The following is a 26,337-nucleotide window of genomic DNA, read 5'->3' on the forward strand; positions in this document are numbered from 1 at the left end:
AACTACTGAAGCCCGCATGCCTAGAGCCCGTGCTCTAGGTGGCAACAAGAGAAGCCACCACAATGAGAAGCCCGCGCACCACAACGAAGAGTAGCCCCTGCTCGCCACAACTAGAGAAAGCCCGCACGCAGCAACGAAGACCCAATGCAGCCAAAAATAAATAAAATTAAATTTAAAAAAAAAAGAAGGCATTTAACCAAGTGTAGTAAAAACTTATGTATACACCAAAAATTGAACATGAGTGTTTAGATATGCTTTATTTACAATTGTCCAGACCGGAAAGAATCCATTTATGTGTGATTCTGAAAAAGATGATACTACAGAGACAGAAAGATGATCAATGGTTGCCAGGGATTGGGAATGAGGGGAGGGATTGCTGACAATGAGACATAAGGGAATTTTTTCAGGTGGTAGAACTGTTACTGTGAAATTTGATAGTTGTGATATTTACACAGCTGCATGAGTTTGTTAAACGTCTACAGTTTAAGGGTATACACTTAAAAGGGTGAATTTTACCATATGTAAAACATACCTCAATTACAAACAAATACAACAAAATGAAAAAGAAAATCTGGGGTTAAGACTCTCCCGGTGGCACTTTGTAACTGTTGACAAATCTGGATTTTAAGCATCAAATTTTGTATGTAATTGTTATCTCAAGATAACTTCCTCAACAAAGTTCTGTAGGACTTAATTTTTAATGTTACTAAATAGACACAGGATACCTAAGTTGGCAAAAGATATTAAACTCTTGATCACACCAACGCAAATCAACAGGCAATGGCCCAATGTCATAAATTAAGTAGAAAGTTAAAAACAAAAACTGAGAAGTTTTTTACTTACTTTTCATGAATTAGTTTTTTGGTGTCATCCCAGGTAACCTCTAAGCGGTTTATCTCCCTGTCGATTTCAGGTGCAAAGACTACATCTTTCTGAGCAATTTGCTTAGCTTTGTCTTTCAACCAACACAGTTCATGCTTATGAGAATTCAATTCATCTTCTAACTGATTGAAAACTCTCAACCTGCAAATTAAAATGTTATTTTATCATTAATTTACTAAAGGTAGTGAACTAGTATTTCCTTTCCATAAAGCATGCATATTGGTAGCTAGAAAAGCTTTTAACACAGCAATTCATGTATATCAATGGATAAAGATGTTTTTAAAGTTAACTTTGCATAATTCAGACTTTACCTTAGAAAACATTTTAAGTCATTCTTACTATTCACCTTCAAACTGCAATTAAGTTTGTATTCTCTTTCTATATTGCTTTGGTGGTATAAGAATTTTGACTAGGGCCAACATTGGAGGTAAAGTAGGTGAGTACTTATTGCAAGGTCATTGGTAAGAAATTCTTCTGGGGACTTCCCTGGTGGTGCAGTGGTTAAGAATCTGCCTGCCAATGCAGGGGACAGGGGTTCAAGCCCTGGTCTGGGAAGATCCCACATGCCACAGAGCAACTAAGCCCGTGCGCCACAACTACTGAGCCTGAGCTCTAGAGCCCACGAGCCACAACTACTGAGCCCGCGAGCCACAAGTACTGAAGCCCACGTGCCTAGAGCCTGTGCTCTGCAACAAGAGAAGCCACCGTAATGAGAAGCTGGCGCACCGCCACGAAGAGTAGCCCCCGCGCTCCGAAACCAGAGAAAGCCCGCGCGCAGCAACGAAGACCCAACACAGCCAAAAATAAAAATAAATAAAAAAGAAATTAAAAAAAAAAAAGAAATTCTTCTGTGTCATGAAGTTCGACTCATATTAATAGTAATATTTAAAAATAAAACTTTACCTACTTTTTGAAAAGATTATCACTAGAAAATGATCATGGGTTTTTTTGGTCCTTAATATATTAATATTTAAGTATTTGTAAAAAAAAGTGGTCACAGAGAGGCAGCCACGGACTCTTTTAGTTCTTGCATTTTGGTATAGTGCTGACTATATGCGTTATCCCATTTAATTCCCAAAGCAAAGCGGCTAGGAGCAGGCATTAGCAAAATATCTCCATTTTATAAGAAGAGCGGTGATTTGCTCAAGGTCACCCAGTAACACATAAGTATGGCATGACTGGGATTTAATGATCAATCGATTCCAGGCAATATTTTCCGTAGCCTCTGTGCAACCTTGGTGAGTTCGGTGTTGTGGGTACTGGCGTGGATCTCAAGCCCAACCCAGGCCTCCTCCGGCAATTTTAGGATCTCCTGGTCTGCTGGAACCGAGCCTGCGAGGAAGGGTCGTGCAGCACCAACCCTACCGCTCATTTCCTGGCTGAGCCACTTGGCTCCTTTGCCACACTCAGCTCCTCCTTCTACCTTTACTCTGGAGGCCATTTTTCCTTCCCAAATTTTATCCCCTTTTGTAAATTTATTGCTAAGCTAGTCAGATAGCTTATTGCCCATAAGGCATATAACCTCAGGAGTCATTATCACCTAACCAAAGCCTTAGTTTGATGTTTGATTCTGGTTAAAAGGAAGCAAACAGCAATGACTGTAGTAGGGTCAATATCATCTTTATCAATTATGGGCGCTTTAGCATGAACGCATTTCTGCTGTTTCTTTGCCCCCTGAAAAATGGAAGAGAAAGCGATGCTGAGAAGATGAGTGGGGAGAAGTTCTACAGAGAAGGAAAAAGAAGGTTGAAAAGACCGCTATAGTAAAAAATTACTTCTCAAATTTACTGTGGAAAAATAACTGTGACCCCCTAGCTTCTCTGTTAATCTCACCTGACAAAACCCCGACTTTGCTTAAACCCACTTCTCTGCATTCTCCACACCTCTAAGCGAACAGGTAGAAGTAGTGGGGGAGAACCACTTTGCCAGGCTGTTTGGTTCCCCTTCAAGTGAATGAATACAAATCTCAAAGGGCAGCTTATCACTTACTAAGCACCAGAGGCTTCATTCCCATTTTTCCCTACGTTTTCTCCCCACAACTTCCTGTCACTCACTCTCAACTAAGGACCTCACTCCAGTCCTTTCCGAGAGGCTAGAAGCCACCAGGAAAAATTACCTCATATTTTACCACCAGAAATACAAATCTACTTCACTTTCTTTCTCCTCTGCCTTTCATTCTTGTTACCGAAGACAAGTCCCTTCTTCTATCAGTTAAAAACTGCTTAAAAATAGATATGATCAATATACTCTATGGTAAATAGAGTGGCTTATATATACCTCTTAGGAAAGTCCTTAAGGAAAACAAGGAAATTTTAGTACTTCTTAAGTGTTAAAATAGTCACTAATTTTATCCTCAAAATATGTTTTTTTTGGCCACGAGGCATGCGGGATCTCGACCAGGGATCGAACCTGCGCCCCTGCAGTGGAAGTACAGAGTCCTGATCACTGGACCGCCAGGGAAGTTCCCTCAAAATATTTTTAAAATAAGTAGCTAAATCTGGTACTATCATAGTTTCGCACAAGAGTTCATTCCAGACGAAATACAAAGTACACAAGACAAGCGGCTTCCACGCAGTTTTCATTCACCTCTGTTGAAGCGCTTGGCGGGTTAGTTCTTTCAGACGCTCTCTGTCAGTCCTTTCTTCGATGTCCTCGATGCTTTTCAGCAGCTCCTCTTTCTGCTCTTGGAAGGCTTTCTTCAATACCGCCAGGGCGTCTGCCTCACTCTGCTTGGTTCCCAGAAGGTTCTGGATCGTCTCTAATTCAAAGCAGAGATGATCAGCTGTAGTTCTGCAGGAAGTCCTCTGCTCAGAACCTCCTCTTTTGAGATGGTATTGGGCTTTGCTAAGAAGGCCATCAAGACTGATGGCGGTAGCTTCTAATGTTTTCGCATCTCGGATAGCATCCTTGAGGTCCCTTTCTAATAAGTCAGACTGTTTCTTATTCATGCTGTGGGTTGCTTCCACTGTTTGCCTCAGCCGGTGGAGAACCTCTGACAGAGAGGCATGGCTCTGCAGGAATTCGGCCAAGTGGGAGAGGGCAAGCTGCCGCCTCTCCACGACCTGGCTGGCCTCCTCAAACAGCTGGTAGCAGTCCTCCGCCTTGCCCTGGAGCAGGTGAAGGTCCTCAGCGCGGCCCAGAGCGCCCAGCTTCGCTAGGTGGCCCTGCAGACTCTGCAATTCTCCCTTTTTGCTCTCTACTTCTGCTGCGCGGTCCTGGAAGAGGAGAGAGTTAGTTATCGATTCCCCAGATACACTGTTTTACCGACACAGATATCGTCAGGATTTGTGACGTCAAGACACATTTTAAATGCAATGGACAACATAAAGGTCAACTAGGGCGAATCTTGTAGAAACATTTTTAAAATTTCTTTTGTTTTGTTTTGTTTATCTACATATTTCACATGAAGCATAAGTCTCATTTGGAACTAATTCAATCCACGGAAAATAATTTCTTTGTGGATAGAAACGGTTAAAAGAAATTATAGATATATATAATTATATACATACGTGTGTGTATACATACATCATACATATATGTATATATCTTTTAAAATCTTCCAAATATTCAATTTCTTTTAACTACATATGCTTGCAATATAACTAAAATATATATAGAATTAGTTTTATTTTAGAATTAATTAATTTTAATTTAGAATTATTAATATATGGAATTAGCTCTATTATATATAATGCATGTTATATATTTACATTGTAAATATAATAATATATTTATATACAAATTATACTATTTATATATTAGAGCTAAGCTCTATTATATATAATACATATATTTATATTTTACATATAATAATTTATTTATATACAAATTACAATATTTATGTATATATTAGAGCTAATTTTAACAGTTTGTAGGGAAGGAGTGTAAGAAACAGATGAACATTAACACCTGTTCAGAGGTAGTGAATAAGGCAGGTAGAAACCTGCACAAGTTTTAGCTGCCTTCTTTTCGAACAGATGTAGATTAACCAGGGTGAGCCTGTTGTATAGGAAGTTTGGCTAGCTCTCAATAAATCTGGCTTAAAATCCAGCAGAGATTTGCCAAGGATCTCAGCACGGTTCCCGTTAAAGACAAATCATCATCTGTCTTGATCTTGACCACAGTGGCCTAAATATTCTCCTCAGCTTGACTACTAAACTTTTGAGGACTTCTTTAAGCATTTACGTTAGAAAATTTACAAACCTACTGTCTGCCCCTTTGCGATGTAAATTTTTTTAAAACCTCTGGCCAGCTTTACAACTCGGAATATCTTTGTCAAGGTCGGGGGAGGGAGCCATCCCTTGGAAATGTAAGTCATTGAGTAAGACAGCATCCCTGACTCTTAACAGGAATATATGAGAAAGTACTTTTCCTTTGGGTAAAACTAATTAGCAAACCCAGCACAGAGTCAGCACTCAATAAATATTAAGCATTTTATTATTAAATATTGTTATAAGCTTACTATGTAGCTTATCTCCGACTCTCCCAATGCTTGATGGTCAGTATCTGATTTTTAAAATGTTTTATTTTTTGATGCCTGGATAGATATTATGTATAAATGATAAATAAGGAAAATAAATCATAAACTTTAAATAACTTTCAGGCTAAAGAGTAATTCAGAAACACTCTATCATTAAAGCATTGGAATTCAGTAGTAGTTTTCAGCATTGGAACAAAACAAACGAAGCTAAAAAAAGGAACATTCTATAACTGATTCAGTTTGTTGTAAAGGAAAAACTAACACACTATTGTAAAACAATTATACTCCAATAGAGATGTTTAAAAAAAATAAATAAATAGTTAGAAGCAGCCAAAAAAAAATAAATAAAATAAAAATTAAAATAAAAAATAAAAAAAGGAACATTCTTATCACTTCACCCTACAAATCATTTGCTCCACTTTGAAGGAACAGTGTCTTAAGGTGGTTGCCTCTTTTACCTGCAGTAGCTTTATCTGTTGAATTTGTCTGTATAACACATTGCCTGGACCCATATGCTCAGTTATTAAAACATTTGCATATTAATAAGAAGTTAACTTGCTGTCAAGTGTTTTATTGTTTATGTTGCATCCCTTTATAATTCAAGAGCTCTCTCTTATAAATAAAGTCTTCAATCTTAAAAGAATGCACTTTACCTTGTGTCGAGTCCGAGCTGCTTGGTGGTCCATTATGCTTATCTCAGAAGTCATCTGTAATTCACTGAGGAACAGCTTAATCCAGACAGAAAAGGAAAGCAGCAGTTCATCGAATTGCTGGTGTTCAGCGACCACAGACTGAAGAAATGTAATCCTATGTACAGAAAGGTGTTGAAGTGAAAATGCCCCACAGCTGGACAGAATGATGATACATTTTTGGAATAAGCTTAACCAAGGGCAAAAGCAGTGTTGTCACACACGGACAGACCAGAACTCTTGATGTTTTCTACTTCTCAAACCCCGTTTCTCTCACACTTTTCCTGTCTCAGTTAATGTGACCACCAGCCACCCAGATGGTCCTACGAGTCACCCTTCATCCCTCCATTTCTTTACCACCACATCTGATCTACGTTGATCATGTTAGCACCCCCATCACGGTACACTCTGTGCTCTTCTCTCTGCTTCTACATTCTGGTCTAACTCTCTTCATCTGTCGCCTTGCCTCCAGCTGCTGCCACACTGGCTTCCTTCCTGCCACCGTGGCCTCCCTTCCATCCGCGTTGTAGGTAAAAGCCAGAAATGACCTTAATGTCATCAGAACATTCTCTGCCAAGCTTAGACACAGGGGCAATTTCCTGTTGCACATAGGAAGGCAAAACTCCAAAACTCCTTACGTGGTCTACGAAGCATCCCACGTAATCAACTCCTGTGCCCTCATCTGATACAGCGAGGCCTCACAGGGCCACTCATCTCTGTTCCCATATCCCAGCTCACTACTGTCTTAGAGGCCTTTGCCTCCCTCTACCTGTATCCTTTGCTCCCAAAGTACCATGAATCTGCTTCCCACACAGCATCCGGATCTTAAGAGATGTCACGTCCCCTGAGATGTGGTTTGGCCACCCAATCTACGGTCCCTGACATATAACCCTATGTTGTTGTTTTCATATTACTGAACACCACCGGAAACAGTCTTGTTCATTCATGTGATTAATGATACATTTATCCTCTTCCTCACTGAATAAGAGATTAGACTTTACTTGCTTTGCTTACTGCTATATCCTTAGTACCAAGAAAGGTGCCTGGGATATGGTCAGGGATCAATCAGTGCTTGTGTAATAAATTAGATTGATAAACAAATAGGGGATGTGAGGTCAGAATCCAAAGTTGGCATTAAGAATAATACCTTAATCAAATATTAATATTTGTTACAATGGCTCATATCCAAAGTTCAGCTTTTTAACTAGATTTTCATGTTTTAATCCTGACAAAACCTTCTACACATTACTTTTACAAGCATATACTATATATTTTTTTTTCTTTTTTTTTGCGGTATGCGGGCCTCTCACCGCCGTGGCCTCTCCCGCTGCGGAGCACAGGCTCCGGACGCGCAGGCGCAGCGGCCATGGCTCACGGGCCCAGCCGCTCCGCGGCATGTGGGATCTTCCCGGACCGGGGCACGAACCCGCGTCCCCTGCACCGGCAGGCGGACTCACAACCACTGCGCCACCAGGGAAGCCCGCATATACTATATTTCTAATGCTTTTATACATTTGTATGATTTTAAAACCCTTTACTTTCCCTCTGGGAGAGAGGCAGAAAGCAGATCCTCCTCTATTTTGCAAAAAATTACTCATCTTTCAAGAGTTTGGCACCAAAACCTTTTGTCAGCCTTTCATGAACGCATTCAAACGTCCTTTCTTTTTGTTCCCATAATATCCTGTGCTCACCTCTCATTGGATTTCTTGTTATTCCCATGCTGATCTCTAAAATAGTTGAGGTCAGGTTTTATTTATTTTTACGGTTTCAATTTCTGATACGGTGACTTGGACTCAACAGGTACCCAATAAACATTTGCTAACTGAGTAAATGAATGAACAGACGTTCATTTGGGACAAATGAATGGAACAAAGACAAGTTCCACGGAGGTAAAGAGCAGAACTCTGTTTACTGTTGCTATAACCCCAGTGCTCAGAAGAGCGCACTACTCATTGTAAAAACTCAGTAAATATTTGCTGAATAAGTAAATTAAAAATTGACGAGAAAGGTTAAATGCCTTATTCAAGATTACATGGGCAATCAATACCAATTTCAGTCAAAATTTTGTTTTCTGGCTTCTTAGAAAGGTATAAATGTCAATTGTTAACCATCTAGTCAATTAACATTTAATCCATTTTTGTCTTTTAATATAATAATAATTTCCCTGCTGTCTACAAAGATCTATATAGGAATGAAATGGAAAAAAAATACATATCCTCTGTTGAGAAGTACCATGTGAGGCAAAATTTTAATTACCTTTTTTCTCCTCTACATAAACAGCTTGGGCAGTAATAATACAAAGCCGAGTAATCCTATGTATGCTCTTCAATATCGTTCAGCTAATTTGATCATTTGCCCTGATTGCAAGACTAAAATTTTGAATTGAGGTTCATTAGAAATACTAATTATTAAGCACTTTGATTTTTAAAATGACGAATAAAGTAGTTTTCTTCCCTTCTATAATTATGCCCTGAATAATTGGGTTAAATAAAAGTAAACAAAGCTAGGCTTTCTTTTTTTTTTTTTTTTTTTTTTTTTTTTTTTGTGGTATGCGGGCCTCTCATTATTGTGGCCTCTCCCGTTGCGGAGCACAGGCTCCGGACGCGCAGGCCTAGCGGCCATGGCTCACGGGCTTAGTTGCTCCGCGGCATGTGGGATCTTCCCGGACCAGGGCACGAACCCGTGTCTCCTGCATCGGCAGGCGGACTCTCAACCACTGCGCCACCAGGGAAGCCCCGAGGCTTTCTTAATGTATATGCTCACCATTTAAAAAAATGAACACTACTAGAAGCTTTTTTTGAAACCAAACCTTTTGCTAATTATCTGAGGCAGATCTCTCCATCTCTCATCCAGATGCTCCAAATGTAGTTTCATCATTTTCACATCATCTTTGGAGGCCACTGAGAACAGGGATTCCTTTAGTTGCAATAGGTTGCTGTAGTTTGAGGCCTGGGATACAATTTCATTTTGCAGCCCCTGAGAAAAAAACAGAATGGGTTACAGATCTCATCCCAATGAGACTGACCAGGAAGGATCACGTGACACAGTTGGTTGCTATCTAAAGGCTTTGTGTTCTTGCAAAACAGAAGTCATTGGGAGCAGGCTAAAAAGGGTTTTTATCCCTTGATTTAGAAATGGATCCACTTAACCTCTAATGCAACATTAAAAATGCTTCTGAAACCTGCATTAGTTTCCCAGTGCCTGGGTTATATTAAGTTGGGCAAATTTAGAAGCTGTAGAATTTCTTTCAGAATAAAGAAACTGAGTAGGTGAAAAGAATCAAAGAAAAACGGATGCTGAAGAACAACAAAGCATATCTAACAATGACAGAGATACAATTCTGGGCACTGGGAACACAGTGTGTCTCTCTGTTTAGAGACGACATTAGGCCAAACCAGGGAACTTAAAGGGTCTTCATTTTACTTTCGTGCAACAGAAGTACCTATTTTTAAATCAGGCAATGAATCTCTTAGGTGATGTGAGTGGTGCATAAAAGCTGCGGTTCCTACCTAATAAGAGATAAAAGATAAGCACTATATAGATAGTTGTAGCACGGCACATAGTTGATGCTTGTCAAAATGTTTTCTTTCCCCTCCCTAGTGAGACCACATGTGTGATACAAGCAAAATTGCTACAGGTATCGGAGGAAGGAGTACACAGCCTATGGACAACAGGAAAGACCTCAGAGCAGAACCAGGACTTAGGCTGAGCAGGATGAAGACACAGGCCAGGAGGTGGGAATGTACAAGGAATGTTCAGACCATGGTAGGGAGGCAGCTTGGCTGACACAGTGCCTGGATGGGGGCCAATCTTGGTCCTCTAATTTGTATAGCACTGTTTTCCACACAGAGAAATACAGTTGTGTGTTGTTTATTTATTGATTTACTGATTTATTTATGGCTGCTTTGTGTCTTTGTTGCTGCGCGCGGGCTTTCTCTAGTTGCAGCGAGCGGGGGCTACCCTTCGTTGTGGTGCGCGGGCTTCTCATTGCGGTGGCTTCTCTTGTTGCAGAGCCTGAGCTCTAGGTGCGCAAGCTTCCACAGCTGTGGCTCACGGGCTCTAGAGCACAGGCTCAGTAGTTGTGGCACATGGGCTTAGGTGCTCCGCGGCACGTGGAATCTTCCTGGACCGGGGCTCGAACCCGTCTCCCCTGCATTGGCAGGAGGATTCTTAACCACTGCGCCACCAGGGAAGTCCAGGAATACAGTTTTATATGGGCAGATATCTTTGTATCATTTTTTAAGAAAAGGAGCTATGACTTCCCTTCTTAGAACAGCTCACATTGCATTTATAAGAAGATAAACACTGGACGGTGGACTGAGGATTGTCCTTTATCCTCAGGCAGTACAGTCACTGGCGGTTTCTGAGCAGGGACTTTTTGGGAGATTAATGCAGAACATTGGTGTTTGATAAACTAGAAAGGCAGGAGAACCAAGAGTGTGAGAAACCCTCAAAGTCAAGGTAGGAGAACATCTGAAGATGGGGGAATGGGATCAGAGGCTACAGACATGCTCTGATGGAGTTTTTAGAGAAGCAATTATGAAAAGCAAAAGAACTTAGCTTCCTCTTAAACATTTTGTAAAAGGTGATGGGAGAAAGTTGGGGTGTAAATCTGTTACACAATAAATATCTTTTGTGAAGCAATATTGCCTGTTGAATTTTCTGGCACAGATAGCATCGCTTAAAGCAAGTCATTAATCTCCAGAAATCAGTAACATTGTCTGTAGTTTCAGTAATACCTAAAGATTATTTTAAGTATAAAACGTTGGCTTCTTCAAGAATGTACTAAGCTAGTATTCTTTGTCTATCTTCTGCATTTGTGCTTATTCATTTTTTGGTGTCTTGCTTGAAAATAATCATTACTGTGACTTTTTTATTACCAAAAATTCATACAAATGCAAAAGTAGAAGGAATACAGCTATTACCCAACTTCAAAAATTATTCACTGATGGTCAACCTTGTTTCATCGATGTTTCTACCCATTTCTCCTTCAACTCCCCTGCCAGATAATTTGTATTCAAGCACCAGACATTATGTTACAGGATTTTCTAAGACATCATGGAAACTGATCATCACAAAGTTCACCATGACTTTGTCTTTCAGGTCGGGGCTGCTCTTCTTTGCAGGATCATGAAACGAAAACAAGAAGTTAAACTGCAGAAAGGATTTCGTACTTGATTTTGTTTTACAATGCAACCAGAACAAAGAGCATTTCATTTTCCTCTCACTTCCTTGAACTTGCCTGTATTAACTGAAGTTCATTCTCCACCTTGACTCTGTCAGCACAAATGTTGGCTTCTGGGGAACTGGCTATAGCTTCACATCGCTCTAACCAAGTCAAAAAGGTAGACAGTTCTTTCTCTAGCCTACACAAAGCAGAGATAAGAAACAAATTCATGCAAAATTATCATACTTGAAAACTTTTCTGAAGTTGAGGGGTTCAACAGTAACCATTATAAAAATACCACAGTGTTTGTTGTCTTTTTCTAGACGTGAAGGTGAAAAAAACCACTCCTTTCATGTTTGTGTATGAACTTGCCCATGTGTTCAGATGTGTGCGATGTGTAAAGATACTCATACGTCCCCTCCACAACCAGGGATCTTCACCTTATAATGCAAATCAATGTCTTCCCATGGTAGGCACATGAGTTTTGCATGTGGGATGATCATTTCCCATCATTTAAAGTCCAGAATTTCCTATTTAGGAGTAGTTATTGAAATCCTGGCTGCCAAGTGGAGAAGGAAGGCTGCTCACCTCTGCCAGTGGGCCAGCAGCTTCTCGAGCACAGTCTGTCTCTCCTTAGTCTGACACAGCAAACGCTCATAATTCTGCTTCAGGGCAGCAGCCTCCTGGATGGAGGAGTCTCTGTTAAAGACCTTGCGGGCGCTGGCTGAGAGGGCAGCCACCGTGCTGGTCAGTGACTCCAGGGCCTGACAGAGATCCTGATGCGAGAGCAAAAGAGTTCCATGAACGCACAGCATCAAGAAAGGCGACCTAAGTTTTTCTTTGAGACCCTTTATCACCAAACGTCTTCCCAAAGGCATAATAAACAGCAACGGTTCCAAAAAATGTCTCTGCCCATAATTTTCAGCAAGACATAGTGAAAGTGACAAGCAAGTTACTTCATGAATGCAGAAGTCAAAGGTGAGAATGGAGAGACTATTCCCCAAATGAGAATTTGTTGCTGTTTATCTGAATAATTACAACTTTCCCTTAAGGATTTAGATAATTTGTGAAAATTGTTATTCATGTTATACCAAATGTATTTTAAAAAACCCTACTCCTAATTTATAAGAGCTACATGCAACATGCTATAATTTTATTTTAAAAATATATGGGAAGTTATGGCTGACATAGCTGCCGTCGGGAATCCATGATAATAACGATTAGGGAAACTGAGAATGCGGCAGGCACTGTGTTATGTACATTATATATATTATCTCATTTAATCTTCATAAGAACCGTAAGAGGTATGTTCTTTCATTTGCCCCCATTTTACAGATCAGAAAATCAAGACAGAGAAAAATAACTTGCTTTAGGAAATCCAAATATTAGAAACATACAATATTATCCTCTCTGGTACTCAATTGTTAACTTAGTTGTCTATTAAAATAATTCTATCAAATCTAATTTTCCTACTTTTCCTCATTTGGGTGTTATTCTTTTAAAAATTACATAAGTAACGCAAGAATGCATTCTTATGATAAATATTCAAACAATATAAGTTCCACTTCCTCTTCCACTTGTGCTTTTGTCAACCGTTTGCTATTACTGTGGCCCTTTTCTCTGCATTTGTGCATGCATGCACACATAATAGGGATTATATATATATTTTTTCTGGTTTATTAATTAACACACTTCTATTGAGTATTTCTTTGTGCATGATACTCTTGCTTTGCTCCTTCCTCTGAATTCTGCCAGAAGCATCTATTGCTTTGCAAAATATCTCACAGTGGTTACCAGTTCAGGGACCAGATCAAAAAAGCTAGCCATTGGGAAAAAGATCAGTGAGGACATAGTCTTTGCACATCTGAGTGTAGTGGGTTAGAATCTGAAATCTGCTATGCAAATATATACATATTTTTTCTGCACATTTAATTTTTTATAATGTTGGCAAGAGGTAACAGGGTTTATTAAAGCTATAATCTGAAAAAGTTACATGTTCTAATTATGAGAGAGAAATATATCTTAAATGACTACTCTTTAAAATACATTTTTAATGAAAACTTATTTGTACAGTTATATTTCTTGTGTTATATGAAGTGAATATGTTTGATCTATATTACTCCTCAAGTAACATACAATTTTTTTCAATTTTAACTCTAATAAAAATATTTACTGTTTTCCTTTCAAGCAGGAATTATCACATTTCTGAGTAGATAAATAAAAAGAAACGTTGAAACAGGCTTTTACCATATGTTCTTGGAGAACTTTGTATGTTTCTGTAGCTGAAGAACATATTTTAATTGGATCAGCAAGTTTATCTTCAAATTCAGACACAGTCTGCTGGATCTAAAACATTGGTAATATATAAAAATGATGATGGGGAAAACATACATCAAGGCAGAGAAGGTTACTGGGGAAACAGCATGCCTATCGTTTTTGGATAACGTTCAGTGTGATGATAAAATACATTTTTTAAAAAACCCCAAATCAATGTGTTCCACTATTTCAAAGGAATATAATTAAAACTTAATATCTATCTGAACACAATATATAATGGCATGTTTATATTCCCTGAAAAAAAGGTTACATATAAATTACAAACTCAGTCATCACTGACAACTTGGTAAATAACTGGCAAATTGTGTCTTTTCCTTATTCCATTATTTCTGGACAATTTATAAAATGCAACGTGAAATAGGTAACTTTAGCATGCAAGGACCAATCGTTACCTTTTTAAGATTCTCTTCAAACTTTTGCTGCTGAGATAAATGTCCCAGGATTGTTCCTTCCAGACTCTGTGCATGTTCTCGGAGTTCTTCCCAGTATCTTATTATCTGTGTTAACTTGGCTTTGATTCGAGCAGATTCTCCAGTGGTAATAAATGGAGCAAAAGACTGAGCTTCTTCTTCTAGTCCTGTAATGCTGCTGATCTTACTTTCTATTTCCTGAATCGTGACCTAGTATTTAAAACAAGAAAAATGACAATGGAGGCTGAGCAAGCCTGCCTTCCTGAAATAATATATCTGCACAGAGAGAAAATCAGAATTTTTCCTTAGCTGACATTTCAACATACTCGCCCCATTAGAAAGCAGCTAGCTACAAACAAACACCATGTGTTTCCTGACCTCGTTTGGGGAGGATAGGTATGCAGACAATGTCTGAAAAATACAAAGTGGTGGTGGTCACGCTTGCTGGATGGAGAAGAAGGAGAAAAGGGCACCCCTGCTCACAGTGAAGCAAGAACATGTCCCTGGAACTCTTACAGTGTCTCTGAAGGTACAGAGAATTCTCTGCTTATCCTATGAGTCAAGAGTTTTGACCAACTGGTCTGGGAAGTAGTATGTTCCCAAACTCATTAGGAATGCTAACATGGGCATTCATTTAATTTTCCTAAAATGAAGCTGAGTATTTCATATTCTACCAAACTAAAAGCTTTTCTGACTCTGCTCCTACCTAAACCCAGTCTTTTCGTATTTATCACCTATACTTTATGCCAATGGTTTCCAAATTTGGAATACATTAGGGTCACCTGGCTCCAACCTCAGGGAGTCAGACTCACTGGGTCTCAGGCGGGGCCCACTTCGCAGCTCTGACAACTTCCCGGGTGATGCACTGCTGCTGACCCAGGGAATCCACTTGGGGAACCACTGCTTTATTCACGAGCTGCAGACTCTACAGGAAGGAGCCTACAGACTATGATTTCCATTTGGGGCAGGAGGACATTTTACCTATTAGCCAACACAAGGAAAGTACTGAAAGTGGGCACATGCATGTGTGTGTGTGTGTGTGCGTGTGTTGGGGGGGGGCTCTTATAAACAGAGGTGTATTTATTTATAAGAGAAGAAAAACTATTTCTCTGAGAAAAAGAGCCAAATCATTCAATCAAAATAAAGCCAAAAATCCGGACAAGTCTCAGTTTCAAATAATTTAAATAGAAAATACTGTTACCCTAGAAAAAATAAATGTGTGACTTCTGTCTAGATGAGACAACAGAGTCAGAAATAACTTCTGTTTAGATAAGACTCTTGGAAATAGCTGGCATCAGATTAGTGCCAGGTACACATCAGTTATCTGTTTTTATTTTTCATATTCATGACTATAGTGGTATATCTGATAGATATTTGTTGTTTGAGCATTAATACAATCTTTCTTGGTTTTGCTGTTCTTTAAGATTTTTTTTTAATTACTCATAAATTCAACAAATGTATTTTGAGTTTTTTATGGGCTAATAGTTGTTCTAGGTGCTTCCAACACCTCAGTGAAACCATCTTAGTTAAGATCAAAGTTCTTAGTTCTTAGAGTAATATTTGGCATTAACAAAGTCATAGATGCAAACTATGTAATTATATTGTTGGATTGTGGCAGAAAAAGTTTCCAGTCCACAGAGAGAAGATGGAGGATGAACCCAGTGTATGTTCTTATCATTTGTGAGTTATTAATTAGGAATAAGAAATTAGTCAATTTGGAATAGCATGTAATGAAGAACAAAAATGGGCTTATAGGTAAATATCTTCACAACAACACTCAAATGCTTCATTAATTTTAATCCTAAGAGTTGGAAGTGAAAATACTGTGACAAATGTTAACATATTTTGAATATTTCCTATGTATGCTTCATTAATTTTAATCCTAAGAGTTGGAAGTGAAAATACTGTGACAAATGTTAACATAGTTTGAATATTTCCTATGTCGTCTTCTGTTTGGAAATAGAAAGTGAACCTATGAGCCCCAACTCCACAGTACAGTGTATTCAACTCTATCTTTGCTTATTTCTAGCAAATATATTTTTCCTGATACTCATATTCATTTTTAGATAGTTTTCAAAGTGCCATATTGGAATATTAAAATGTATTTCAGCCTGATGGCATGGAAATCCACAACTGAATGTTTACATACTTAAAAATAAAATCCTTAATATTTTGTTTCTTAAAAGCAATGTGATGACATTTGATCACTGACATATTTCAGAAGTTCTGGAATAAAGGATTAAGAAAATAGAAAAATGAATTAGAGGAAGGATAAACAAGTTAAAGGCTGTATGTCAAAAATTTTTGAAAGAAGAATGTTGAGACAAAACTATTTAAATGCGCTATTCTTTGTTTTCTTAGAATTAAATGGCAACTTTTAAAAACAGTTTTAAAGATTAAACATATTTCATTCTTTAAGGGCTGGGCATCTGTTTTGCCTAGTATATCACACAAGACATAAGCTAGACTGCATACACCAGACTCCATGTATCCTTGACTGCAGAAGATGTGTGATAAGCAATCTGCACGGCTTGTAATCTTAGCTAAACAATATTGCACCCTCCCACTGTGCACATGGCAATGACTTGTTCTGAGTCATAATGTGAAACATTCCCTCACCTTGGTATTTATTTCACTATATTTAATCGAATGAAATGGCAAAGGGTTTTCCCACTCCAAAAAAATGAGCTGAGTTAGAAAAAGAAGCGGTTGAATTGTGAAAATGTGTTGTGTAAAAATAGCATAAAAGAAAGAGAAATGAACATTCAGAATTCATTTCTTTCAGCCCATTTTTTTTCTTAAGCTACTTGAATGAAATGGACGATGACAGTCTATGTACTTGGTTATTTTAGAACTGGAGGATAACATATCAGAGCATCTCAGTCCATGCCCCCAAAGGCATCATAAATGCCAGCATTAGATCGATGGAACCTGATTGCTTCACCTGAAGAAAGTAATTTCTCGAACCCCTCCTTGTGGCTGGTGAGGGTAAATGCCACCGATACTTGAGCTAGACATTTAGAATAGTTCTTAAAAAGTAAGGTTGTAGATGACGAACACATTTCATGGCGTATAAATCCATCAACAGGGCACTCTAATGGGGTTAATTCAAAATCAAGGAAAAGAATAATGTAACCATAAAAACATTTTAATGATATTGCACACAATAATGACTTTGAATGCATAAGTCAGACAATATTAATACATAATTCCATCTATTAAGTGTTGCCCAGTATCAATCAAGACCTTTTAGCTCAGCATTTTGTGTGAATTTAATTTTAATAGAGTCACATAGCAAAATGATAGATTTGTTCTGGGGACAAATAGCATTTGATGAAATGTAAGAAAGGCGCTCTTAAAATCTAGACATGTTCTATAAATGTAACTTGTGAGCAGGTCACCTTAATTTGGTTGATTTGTGTGTCCATGGCAGATGACGAAGTTTCCAAGTCATTGAGTTCTTTTTCTTTCTCAGTTATCCAGACGGACAGGGTCTCAAAATTAGTGCCAAAATGATTCCACTTGTTTTTCACCATTTCCATGGTTTTAATACTAAAATTAACCAAATTAAGTAAATAAAATGCAGTATCTTAATAGAGAAAAACAATACATTTTCCTTTAAATCACCAGGTGAAAAGATAGTGAAGACATTTGTGACCACATCAAAGCTGAAACTATTAGAACAGGGGGAAAAAATGCACATTTGATCTGAGTTAGTCAGTCCTCAAGTATTCCTGTCTCCTCCGAGAATGAGGTAGCACTAACCTATGTTATGGATGGAACTGTGCTTTGAACAAAATATTGCTGGGTCCAAAGGGTTTGAATCCAGGTATAATCTTGTTAAACTGTGAGCGTGACCAGTAGTTGCCAGAACTTATTTTAGTAAACTTCTCACCAAGATTCCAGTGCACCAGTTTTTTTTAACAGTCCTACTTTTGTCAACGTGGCCCTTTTGCTCTTAGAGGAGAGATACTACAGTAATGCTTTATACTCAGAGATCTTTATAAAATACATCTTTATGAATCAAGATAAAGTTTATAATCTGAATCCCATGCTGCCGTGCAGGAACTGTTTCTGTTATTAGAGTGGAGCCTATAATCTATTATCTATAACAATTTCAGCTATTCTTAGATGTCTGTATGATCTTGATTCTGAAAGACTTTATAAATTCTTGTACATGAGCACCCTAACTGCTTGTAGACAACTTGGGCTTTATTTGTAATAAATCTAGTGAATAAAATTTCAATTATACGTTCCCAGTTTGTATTAGTTATGCACATATAACCATGTGATAGTTATGCATATGTAACCGGGTGATTATGGCTTTCAGTTTAGAAAACGACTAGGAAACTAAGAGTATATCATTGAACTGTTAAGTCCTTGGGTTAAAAAAAAAAAAAAAAAAAAAAAAAAAAGAAGGAATTTCCCTGTTTACCAAAAGGCACTTGAAGACATCAAGGAAAATACAATGGCATCATTGATTGACAAATTCAATAATACTGCAGCCTCAAATGTATACGCTGGATGAGTCTATGCTCTCATCAGTACAGTTAATTCAAGCTATATTATATTGCAATTTTTTTAATGAAATAAAGATTCAAGTGGATGTTTCTAATGGAAGTAACTTCCTTTCTAATAAACTCTAAGTTTTACTATTTCTACCTTGATGGATAATATTTAAAAGTTTAAGTCACAATTTGCTTTAAATAAATTATTTAACAAATTTTAAAGTTTAGACAAATGTACAACATTAATTATAAGGTGTTAATAGTATTAAAAACAAATTTTACATTTTAAAACCCATCTAGAAATTATGTCCTATACCTTAAAAACAATACATGTTGGTGATGTGCCACTAAATAATCTTTATAATAGAACCATTCAGCCATATTATTTTGAGGAACATCGGTCATATGTATATCCCCTCCAAATTTTTGTGTGTGTCTATCTTGTACATAACAGGATACCATAGGCCAAACTATTTTCTTTCTTTTTAGATATTTAAACAGTAAATGTTTAAAAAGAAAATATATTTTTGAAATTAATTTTTGGAAATAGTATACAATCAGTGACAATTTGAATATTGAGGCACTGTAAGCAAGCTCTGTGAGCTTCCTGGAGTTGAAGATGCTTGGTCTATGCCATATGTGTTTAGGCCTAGAATCTACACAACCAAAAATCTACCCTTGCCTCTAACTGGTGACAGCAGAGTAATACAGTAAAAAAATTATCTTAAATATTGGTTCTTATTTGAGATTCCCTTCTCCAGTGTACAAAGGCCACTTAAATTTTATAGATATGGCTTTCTCATTAACAGAACCAGTTTACGATGCAAAAACCACATCACTTATATTTTTCTGCTCTGTTACAGATGTTGGATTCTCTATTGATGATATTTTCTTTTGAACTGTTAAGTTGCTTCCTCAAAACATGCTGAAATACACAGACACTTGGAGATTTTAAAAGAATGTTTTGAATACAATACACAGGAAAGAGTGTATGAAACTTTATCTCAGAGAAGAAAGTTTAGGAGTTGTCAAGCACATACTCTTCTTCAAGTGTGTCTTCTAATTTTTTGACTTGCTCTTGGATTGACTTGGCCTGCCGTTGAAGTAACTGCTTATTTTTGGGCCCAAGTGGGATCTCTGAAGCTTCCTTCACAAGATTCTCAGCCTGGACTGCAATACCTTCTGTTCGTTTAGAAAACTCCTAAAAAAGATATTATAATTGTTAGGACAATATCTTCTATTAAACTCTGCCCTCAAATCAACTTCACATACTGCAGTCTCCCCCAGAATAGATGGATAGATAAATAGATAGATGCAAACATGTAAGAATATTGGCATATAATAGTCTTAGTAATAAAACAGACTTTTTTTCATTATGGCCAAGATAGACACTTTGTTAAATTATTTTCATTTTATATAAGTGAAACCACAACCAGACCTTCATAGTTGGAGAACTACTTTCACAGTTATCCAACAATTCTCAAAAAAATGTTTACTCCATTCTCTCCCGGTTTGGGTTTTTTGTTTAGAATTCTGAGCAACATTAAAGTAATTAACTTGGCTACACATATGTTAGTTTATTACAGGCCAGTTGGGCAATGATCATCAGTGATTTTTTTTTTCAGTCATAAAGATAACAGATTTCTAGGCCAGTGAATATAAATACTTGTTTATTTAAGAGAAGGATATCTTAGTCAACACAGAGTATCACTGATCTTTTAAAAAACATTTTGTTAACTAGTTCTCTGAAAAGAGCTATAAACTGATCTTAGTGCTGTTAAATCTTATTTACTATACATCCATATACTACACGATGGAAAGAATAAGTTTTGAACTACTCAAAGCTGGACTAGGGTTCTAGATTTGCTCATTACTAGTTGTTTGTCCTTGGCAAATTACTTTCCAGGCTCTTTGACATAAAACACAGATAGTAATACTTTTCTCAAAAGATTACTGTTAACATTTCATTAGCAATTTCACTTTTAAGTGCCTGGCATTCTGGCATACCTATTATCATTTTGTTTTTACTACCTTCACATAAAATTGAGGGTAAAATGGTTTATAAAGTTCACACACTGATTTTCAATAATAGTGAATCACCTTAATTCAAAAATTAATTTCATATATTTGAGGCACTGGTAAATTTTAGTTATCTCAACTTTGTCAGGTAAATATATTGAATACTGAATTAGAAAAGGTAAACCCAGAGACAATCCTGAGTGGAAAGAAAGTAACTTAGAGTCTCATTTCTTCTCCTGGATTATATCAGAGGAGCTTCAAATTGGGATCATAAACTTCTCTCTCTTAAATAAGTAATGTAAATATTTTTTAAAAGTCAGACTCCTGATAGCCACCTTTTCCTACAGAGTACCTCTCAAAATCACTACATAATGCCATATAAGATAGTTACTACGTAATACTATTGCATCTTCATGTTTGAAAGATTTAACGTCCTCATAGAAAGATCAACATTACTTCAGAGAAGTACCCTGCAATTTGAAAGAATAAAAATGAGTAAGTACATCTTCCTTACAGTAGAGAGATTTATAATATCCTAAAATACAGTATGTACTAATGTCACAACATTAAATTCTGTGGTTAGAAGCATTTACTATCACTATATGTGAACTTACTCTCACTGTAGATTCAGTTGTGAAATCTATGAATCACAGCAGAACCCCACGAATAAAATAAGAAGCATAAAAGTGTTTTTCCCCCTAGTGTTTCCCTGAACCCAGGAAAACACATGGAGAAAGTAGAGTTACGTTTGAAAATGTTTATATACATTCAATCTAAGAGCCTTTTGTGAGAGCTACGTATGGGGAAAGCACAATGCAGAGGAATCCGAAGAACAGAATGACGTTGATAAAAACCAAATTAAACAAAACTAGAATAATGTTGTAAGGCTTTATCTCTATGTCCTAAGAAGACATATGAGTGGCAGCAGGGTGCAGCAGGAAAGAATAGACTCTGGCATCAGATAGGTCTAGAGCTGAAACTTGGCTCTGACCTTCACACACAAACTAGCTGTGGGACCTTGAGTCACGCCACTCTTTGAATTTTCATCTCATCAGTAAAGCCATACTGTGAAGATTAAACATGATATTGCTGTAAACACACACTGGCAGACAGAAAGCCCTCAAGCTCCTCAGCAAACCATTCAAGGGTTACAACAGGCATGAAGGCTATATTAACAATGTCAAGTAAGCAGAGAAACAGAGAACAATTATTCCAGATGACATATGCTTGTGCAGCAGTGTATATCAACAATTAGTAAAGTAGCTCAGTTTTTAAATGAAAATATAATATGGTGGCTGAGGTTCTGAGCTCTAGACTCAGACCTCTTGGGTTTGCATCCCATCCTCACCAGTTAGAAATCCTGCGATCTTGGAGAAATTCAGTAACAACTTTGTACCTTATATTTCTTCATTTATACCACATGATTAATAATGGTACCTATCTCTCAGGATTATTGTGGTGATTAAAGAAGATGATAAACCTCAAATGATTAGATCAGCAAATAGTGTATGTTCAGTAATTGTTAGCTCACATCATTAAATCAATCCCAAAGTATGCAAGGTTATTGGCTAAGGAGAATTTTTTTTAATAAGACAAAAAGATCACATTTGTTTCATCTATAGCTAGCAAACCAATTCAAAGGAGTTAGAGCCGCAGGGTATCAGAAACTCTGGATGGAACCCAGGAGGAACACCCATGTGATAATTCACACAATATATGTGTTCGTATTTATAAAAGACACCTGATATATTTTTAATATGTAAAATAATTAAAATTAAAAATAAAAAATAATTTTCTATTTAAATGACTGATGAAAATCATACAGAATTGAAAGATTCTGTGGACTTATAAAACTTCAAACTCCTCAGTGAGTTAATAACAGGAGAAATAGTGACAAATTTACAGTACAAGAGCCACAGAAGCCTTTTACTGGTGAGAAAACAGAAGCACAGGGGTTTCCTTGCTAAAGGCTATGAAAGGATGGATGTAAGAATGTTCTTTCTTATACATTGACAAACACATTTCTACACCAATTCAGTCTTTCTATAAACCCAAAACACATGCAGTAGGAACCAAAGGGGCCTGTACAACTCCTCTAGATGATTTGCACAAATTTACTGGTCTGCTCTGAGCGTCCAAGGTGTTTGTGCTTACAGGGTTGAGATTACCAAGCACATCTACTAAATATTATCTCTTGGATGTCCCACTGGACATCAAACTCAATGTGTTCAAAACGCAGTTGTTCATCTTCCCCCACTAACAGCTACTCCAATTTCCTGTCTCGCTCCCACTGTCTCCGTCAGGCTCAGAACCTTGGGTATCATGCTTTTTTCCTTCACTTCGTCTCTTTTACATCTGTCCCAATATCTCCATTGCCATCCCCATTACCCTAATTCACGTTCTTATTCATGTACGCATGCAATAACTTTATAACTAGAACCCATGACTCCAGACTTCTATGCTTTCAATGTTCTACACCTGCTTAAAAAACTCATCTCCCTAAAGGACAGCTCTGCTCATGTGACTCTCCTTCTTACAAACCTCTAACGGTTCCACGTAACCTAGAGAGTAACGCTTTAGGCCTTCAAGAGTCTTTGTGATGTGGCCCAATTTTCCTTTACAACTTCACTCCCCTTTTCTGCTTTATAGCAGAGAATCCCCATTTCTCACTCTTTTATACTTCATGGCGTTTCCCATTACAGGAATGCTGGTTTTCTGCCCCAAACTCTGCTTTTCTCTGTCTTACCTGCCCTTTAAGTTTCAGTTCAAAATATCACTGACTTCAGAAAGATGTTTTAGAAATTTATCCATTAGGAAATTATTTCCCATTTTAATGAAAACATCTTGATGTTTCGATCTTATTTATATTTTCATTCCCCAGAGCAATTTGACCAATGTGTTGAAGAGTGAATCATAAGTAAACAATAAAAATTGATTAAATAATTATAATAAGTAATGAAATGAAACACAGTTTTTCTTGGGAATAATGGGTACCAAGGGACTACGTGGTCTTGCCAATATACCTTTGTCTGTTCCAATTCTGAAGATAAACTTTCCAAACTGCTAAAACTCAAGAAGCGCTCGTGGCTGGAACCTGTTTGAAAAAGGTATCTGACCACTGTCTCTTTGTTTGTTTCAAATCTCTCCCATTTTCTTAATGTGACCTAAATTAGAAAAAATAAATAACATATGATGTTATGAATTATCAGAATGTATCGCAAAATATTGTCACATTTCCATTCATTTGTCAGGCTATTAACTTCCAGTTAACTCTCAGTTCACATGTCAAACAATTACACAGAATAAAAATGATTTTAATGTCTTCTATAAGAATTCCCCTTTTGAGTCTCAATTCATCTACCAAAAGAGGATGTATGGCCTAAGAGTCTGAGTTTTTTTTATCTGCTATAAAGTCCTATGAATCTTAGGATATTACTTAACTGTAGATAATGGACAAAAGAAAGAAACCCTCCCAATGTCTCTCAAAAAAAAAGAAAGGATGAAAGAGAGAGAGAGAAGGAAGAGCAGCAGGCAGTGAGCAGGGGGAAAAAAGAAATCCAAGAACTTTTTAAAGTTAATGTGTTAAGGACACAATAAACCATAAAGGTGTGACTGCTGGACTGTCCAGAAAAGTGAAATAATCCAACATAAATTTCTGGATTCAGACAAGTGTGGATTAAAATCCTGGCTTTACAATTAATCACTGCTCTGTGATTGCAGGGAAAATCCTCTAACTCTTTGTTTTTAAGCATCCACACTTGGAAAATGTGCTAATTACAGTACCTATCTCACAAGGCTGACGCTGTGATTAAAAGAGATAACTCGTGTAAGTGTTTAACAGAATGCTGGCGCCTCAGAGGCGGGAACAATAAATCTTTGCTCCTGCTAGTAGGAGACGTGTAACCTGTGACCCGGAAGTTAATACGGCCCATGATGTAACTTCCGGTCTCCTACCTGGATGCGGCGCTCCTGCTTCTCCCGGCTGTGCTCCACGTTGTCCAGGGTGCTCTCTAGCTTCTGCAGCTCCTCTTGGACTCGGCCAGGCAGCCCACCTTCTCCCTGCCGAGCTTGTGCGATCTGCTGCTGCACGTCCCTCTTCTTTGCATTGATTCTCTTTGTCTTTTGCTGGAAGCATTTGTTCAACAGATGGATAGAAATGTTAATTCTCTAAGCACCCAGGCAGGGACATAAACACCCACACTTTAATAGTTACGGAAAGGTACAATCTCCCGCAGCAGGGGCCCAAACTGCATTTTAAACTTAGGATAAATAGTTAAGATGGTAATGAAGGCTCTACAGTAATCAAAGATGGGCATCATTTATAAATATTTTGTTTTTTAATGGGAAACAGCATAATCAATTTGGCCAGAGTGTTTTAATTGTGTGCTAATTTAGATAACATTTAATATTTCGTGCAATACTACAGATGGAATTTGGCAGAACTATTCACTTGACACAATTCTCCTTAAAGAACTATATTCTGCCTAAAAACACAAAGTCCCAACTCCAATTTTTTAAAATCACCCATGCTGTAAAAATGCTAATATGAAGAGATTTAATTCCAGGGTATATTCAGAATGATTAATAGTCTGAGGTATTTGCGGAAAGTTATGTTTTAAAATAAACCTTTTATTGAAGTATAATGTACAAACAGAATGGTACACAAATCTCAAAATACAGCTTATGAATTTTCACAAAGTAAACACACCCATATAGCCAAGCACCTGGTCCAAGAAATGTGAAGACTTTTGGTTTTTTGGGTTTTTTTTTGTTTTTTTGCAATACACGGGCCTCTCACTGCTGTGGCTTCTCCCTTTGCGGAGCACAGGCTCCGGACACGTGGGCTCAGCGGCCATGGCTCACGGGCCCAGCCGCTTCGCGGCATGTGGGATCTTCCCAGACCGGGGCACGAACCCGTGTCCCCTACATCGGCAGGCTGACTCTCAACCACTGCGCCACTAGGGAAACCCAAGAGTATTTAAATACTAACGTAAATATCTATAATCTCATATTTCTCTGATTTAAAGTAAACTGAAACCCAAACAACACTTTCACAGTGATTGAGAACAATATAACACTAAGTGTTATTTTCTTTTGGACTCACAGCCTTTTTATAATTATTAAATAAATCTATAAAGCCTAAAGGCTGCTCTTTTACATATACTTTTAATGCAACTTCCATTTTGATATATTATTACATATAAAATTAGCTAACATTTTCTTATATATTAAGTTAGCTAAAATTCTGTCATTAGATTAATTTGAAAAATCATACTTCCACTTATGTTGAGTTTGACAAGTAAAGCTGATTAAAATTGTTAATTATCAATATATGTACCAGAATTTCTTTAGTTCCGGTTCTAATCCTTTGTAGGAGCACACCCTTCAGAAAGAACTGGTACTTCATGTTAATTTATAATTGCCCAAACCAGGATGTATTCAAAGTTGTAAACTGAAGAGCAAAGATTGCAACATAATAAAAGAATAGCGATCTCAAATATGAAGTAGTTTGTTTATGCTTTCCTTCTCTGTTATGAAAAGGACAATTGAGCAATTTAGCAAAGGACAATTTTATGAAGCTTTTCATAGCAAAATCAACTTTTCTTCCACAATATTCCTCATACTTTTTGGTATCATCAAATCGCTCTGGCTGAGAATTTATCTTGCAAGATGTTCTAAAATATTTAATGTTTAACAGAACAGAAGTGCCAAGTTTTTTTAACTATTCATCTGAGTTGCCTCCCAAGCTCCCCATCTTCCCCCCTCCAGTCAGTGGATAGACTTACTCTCCATCTCTCTGGTTCTCAGTAACTAAACAACTTTGCATAAATGCACTGAAGTAAAC

General features: G+C 37.4%; 1 protein-coding gene across 1 annotated transcript in view; it reads right to left on the reverse strand.

Annotated features, from left to right (window-relative positions):
* Positions 1-26,337, reverse strand: part of SYNE1 (spectrin repeat containing nuclear envelope protein 1) — a 451,782-nt gene that overhangs the window by 262,685 nt on the left and 162,760 nt on the right. The window contains exons 31-42 of the mRNA XM_067011034.1: positions 24,447-24,617; positions 23,516-23,656; positions 19,514-19,674; positions 17,367-17,517; positions 13,948-14,175; positions 13,466-13,564; positions 11,807-11,994; positions 11,294-11,417; positions 8,861-9,027; positions 6,016-6,169; positions 3,469-4,097; positions 844-1,023 (exon numbers count right to left, since the gene is read on the reverse strand). Of these exons, the coding sequence (XP_066867135.1) occupies positions 844-1,023; positions 3,469-4,097; positions 6,016-6,169; positions 8,861-9,027; positions 11,294-11,417; positions 11,807-11,994; positions 13,466-13,564; positions 13,948-14,175; positions 17,367-17,517; positions 19,514-19,674; positions 23,516-23,656; positions 24,447-24,617 (2,393 nt within the window). The remainder of the gene's footprint in view (positions 1-843; positions 1,024-3,468; positions 4,098-6,015; positions 6,170-8,860; positions 9,028-11,293; positions 11,418-11,806; positions 11,995-13,465; positions 13,565-13,947; positions 14,176-17,366; positions 17,518-19,513; positions 19,675-23,515; positions 23,657-24,446; positions 24,618-26,337) is intronic.

Source organism: Kogia breviceps, chromosome 13 (genome assembly GCF_026419965.1).
Source record: "Kogia breviceps isolate mKogBre1 chromosome 13, mKogBre1 haplotype 1, whole genome shotgun sequence".
In the NCBI taxonomy this organism is placed as follows: Eukaryota; Metazoa; Chordata; class Mammalia; order Artiodactyla; family Physeteridae; genus Kogia; species Kogia breviceps.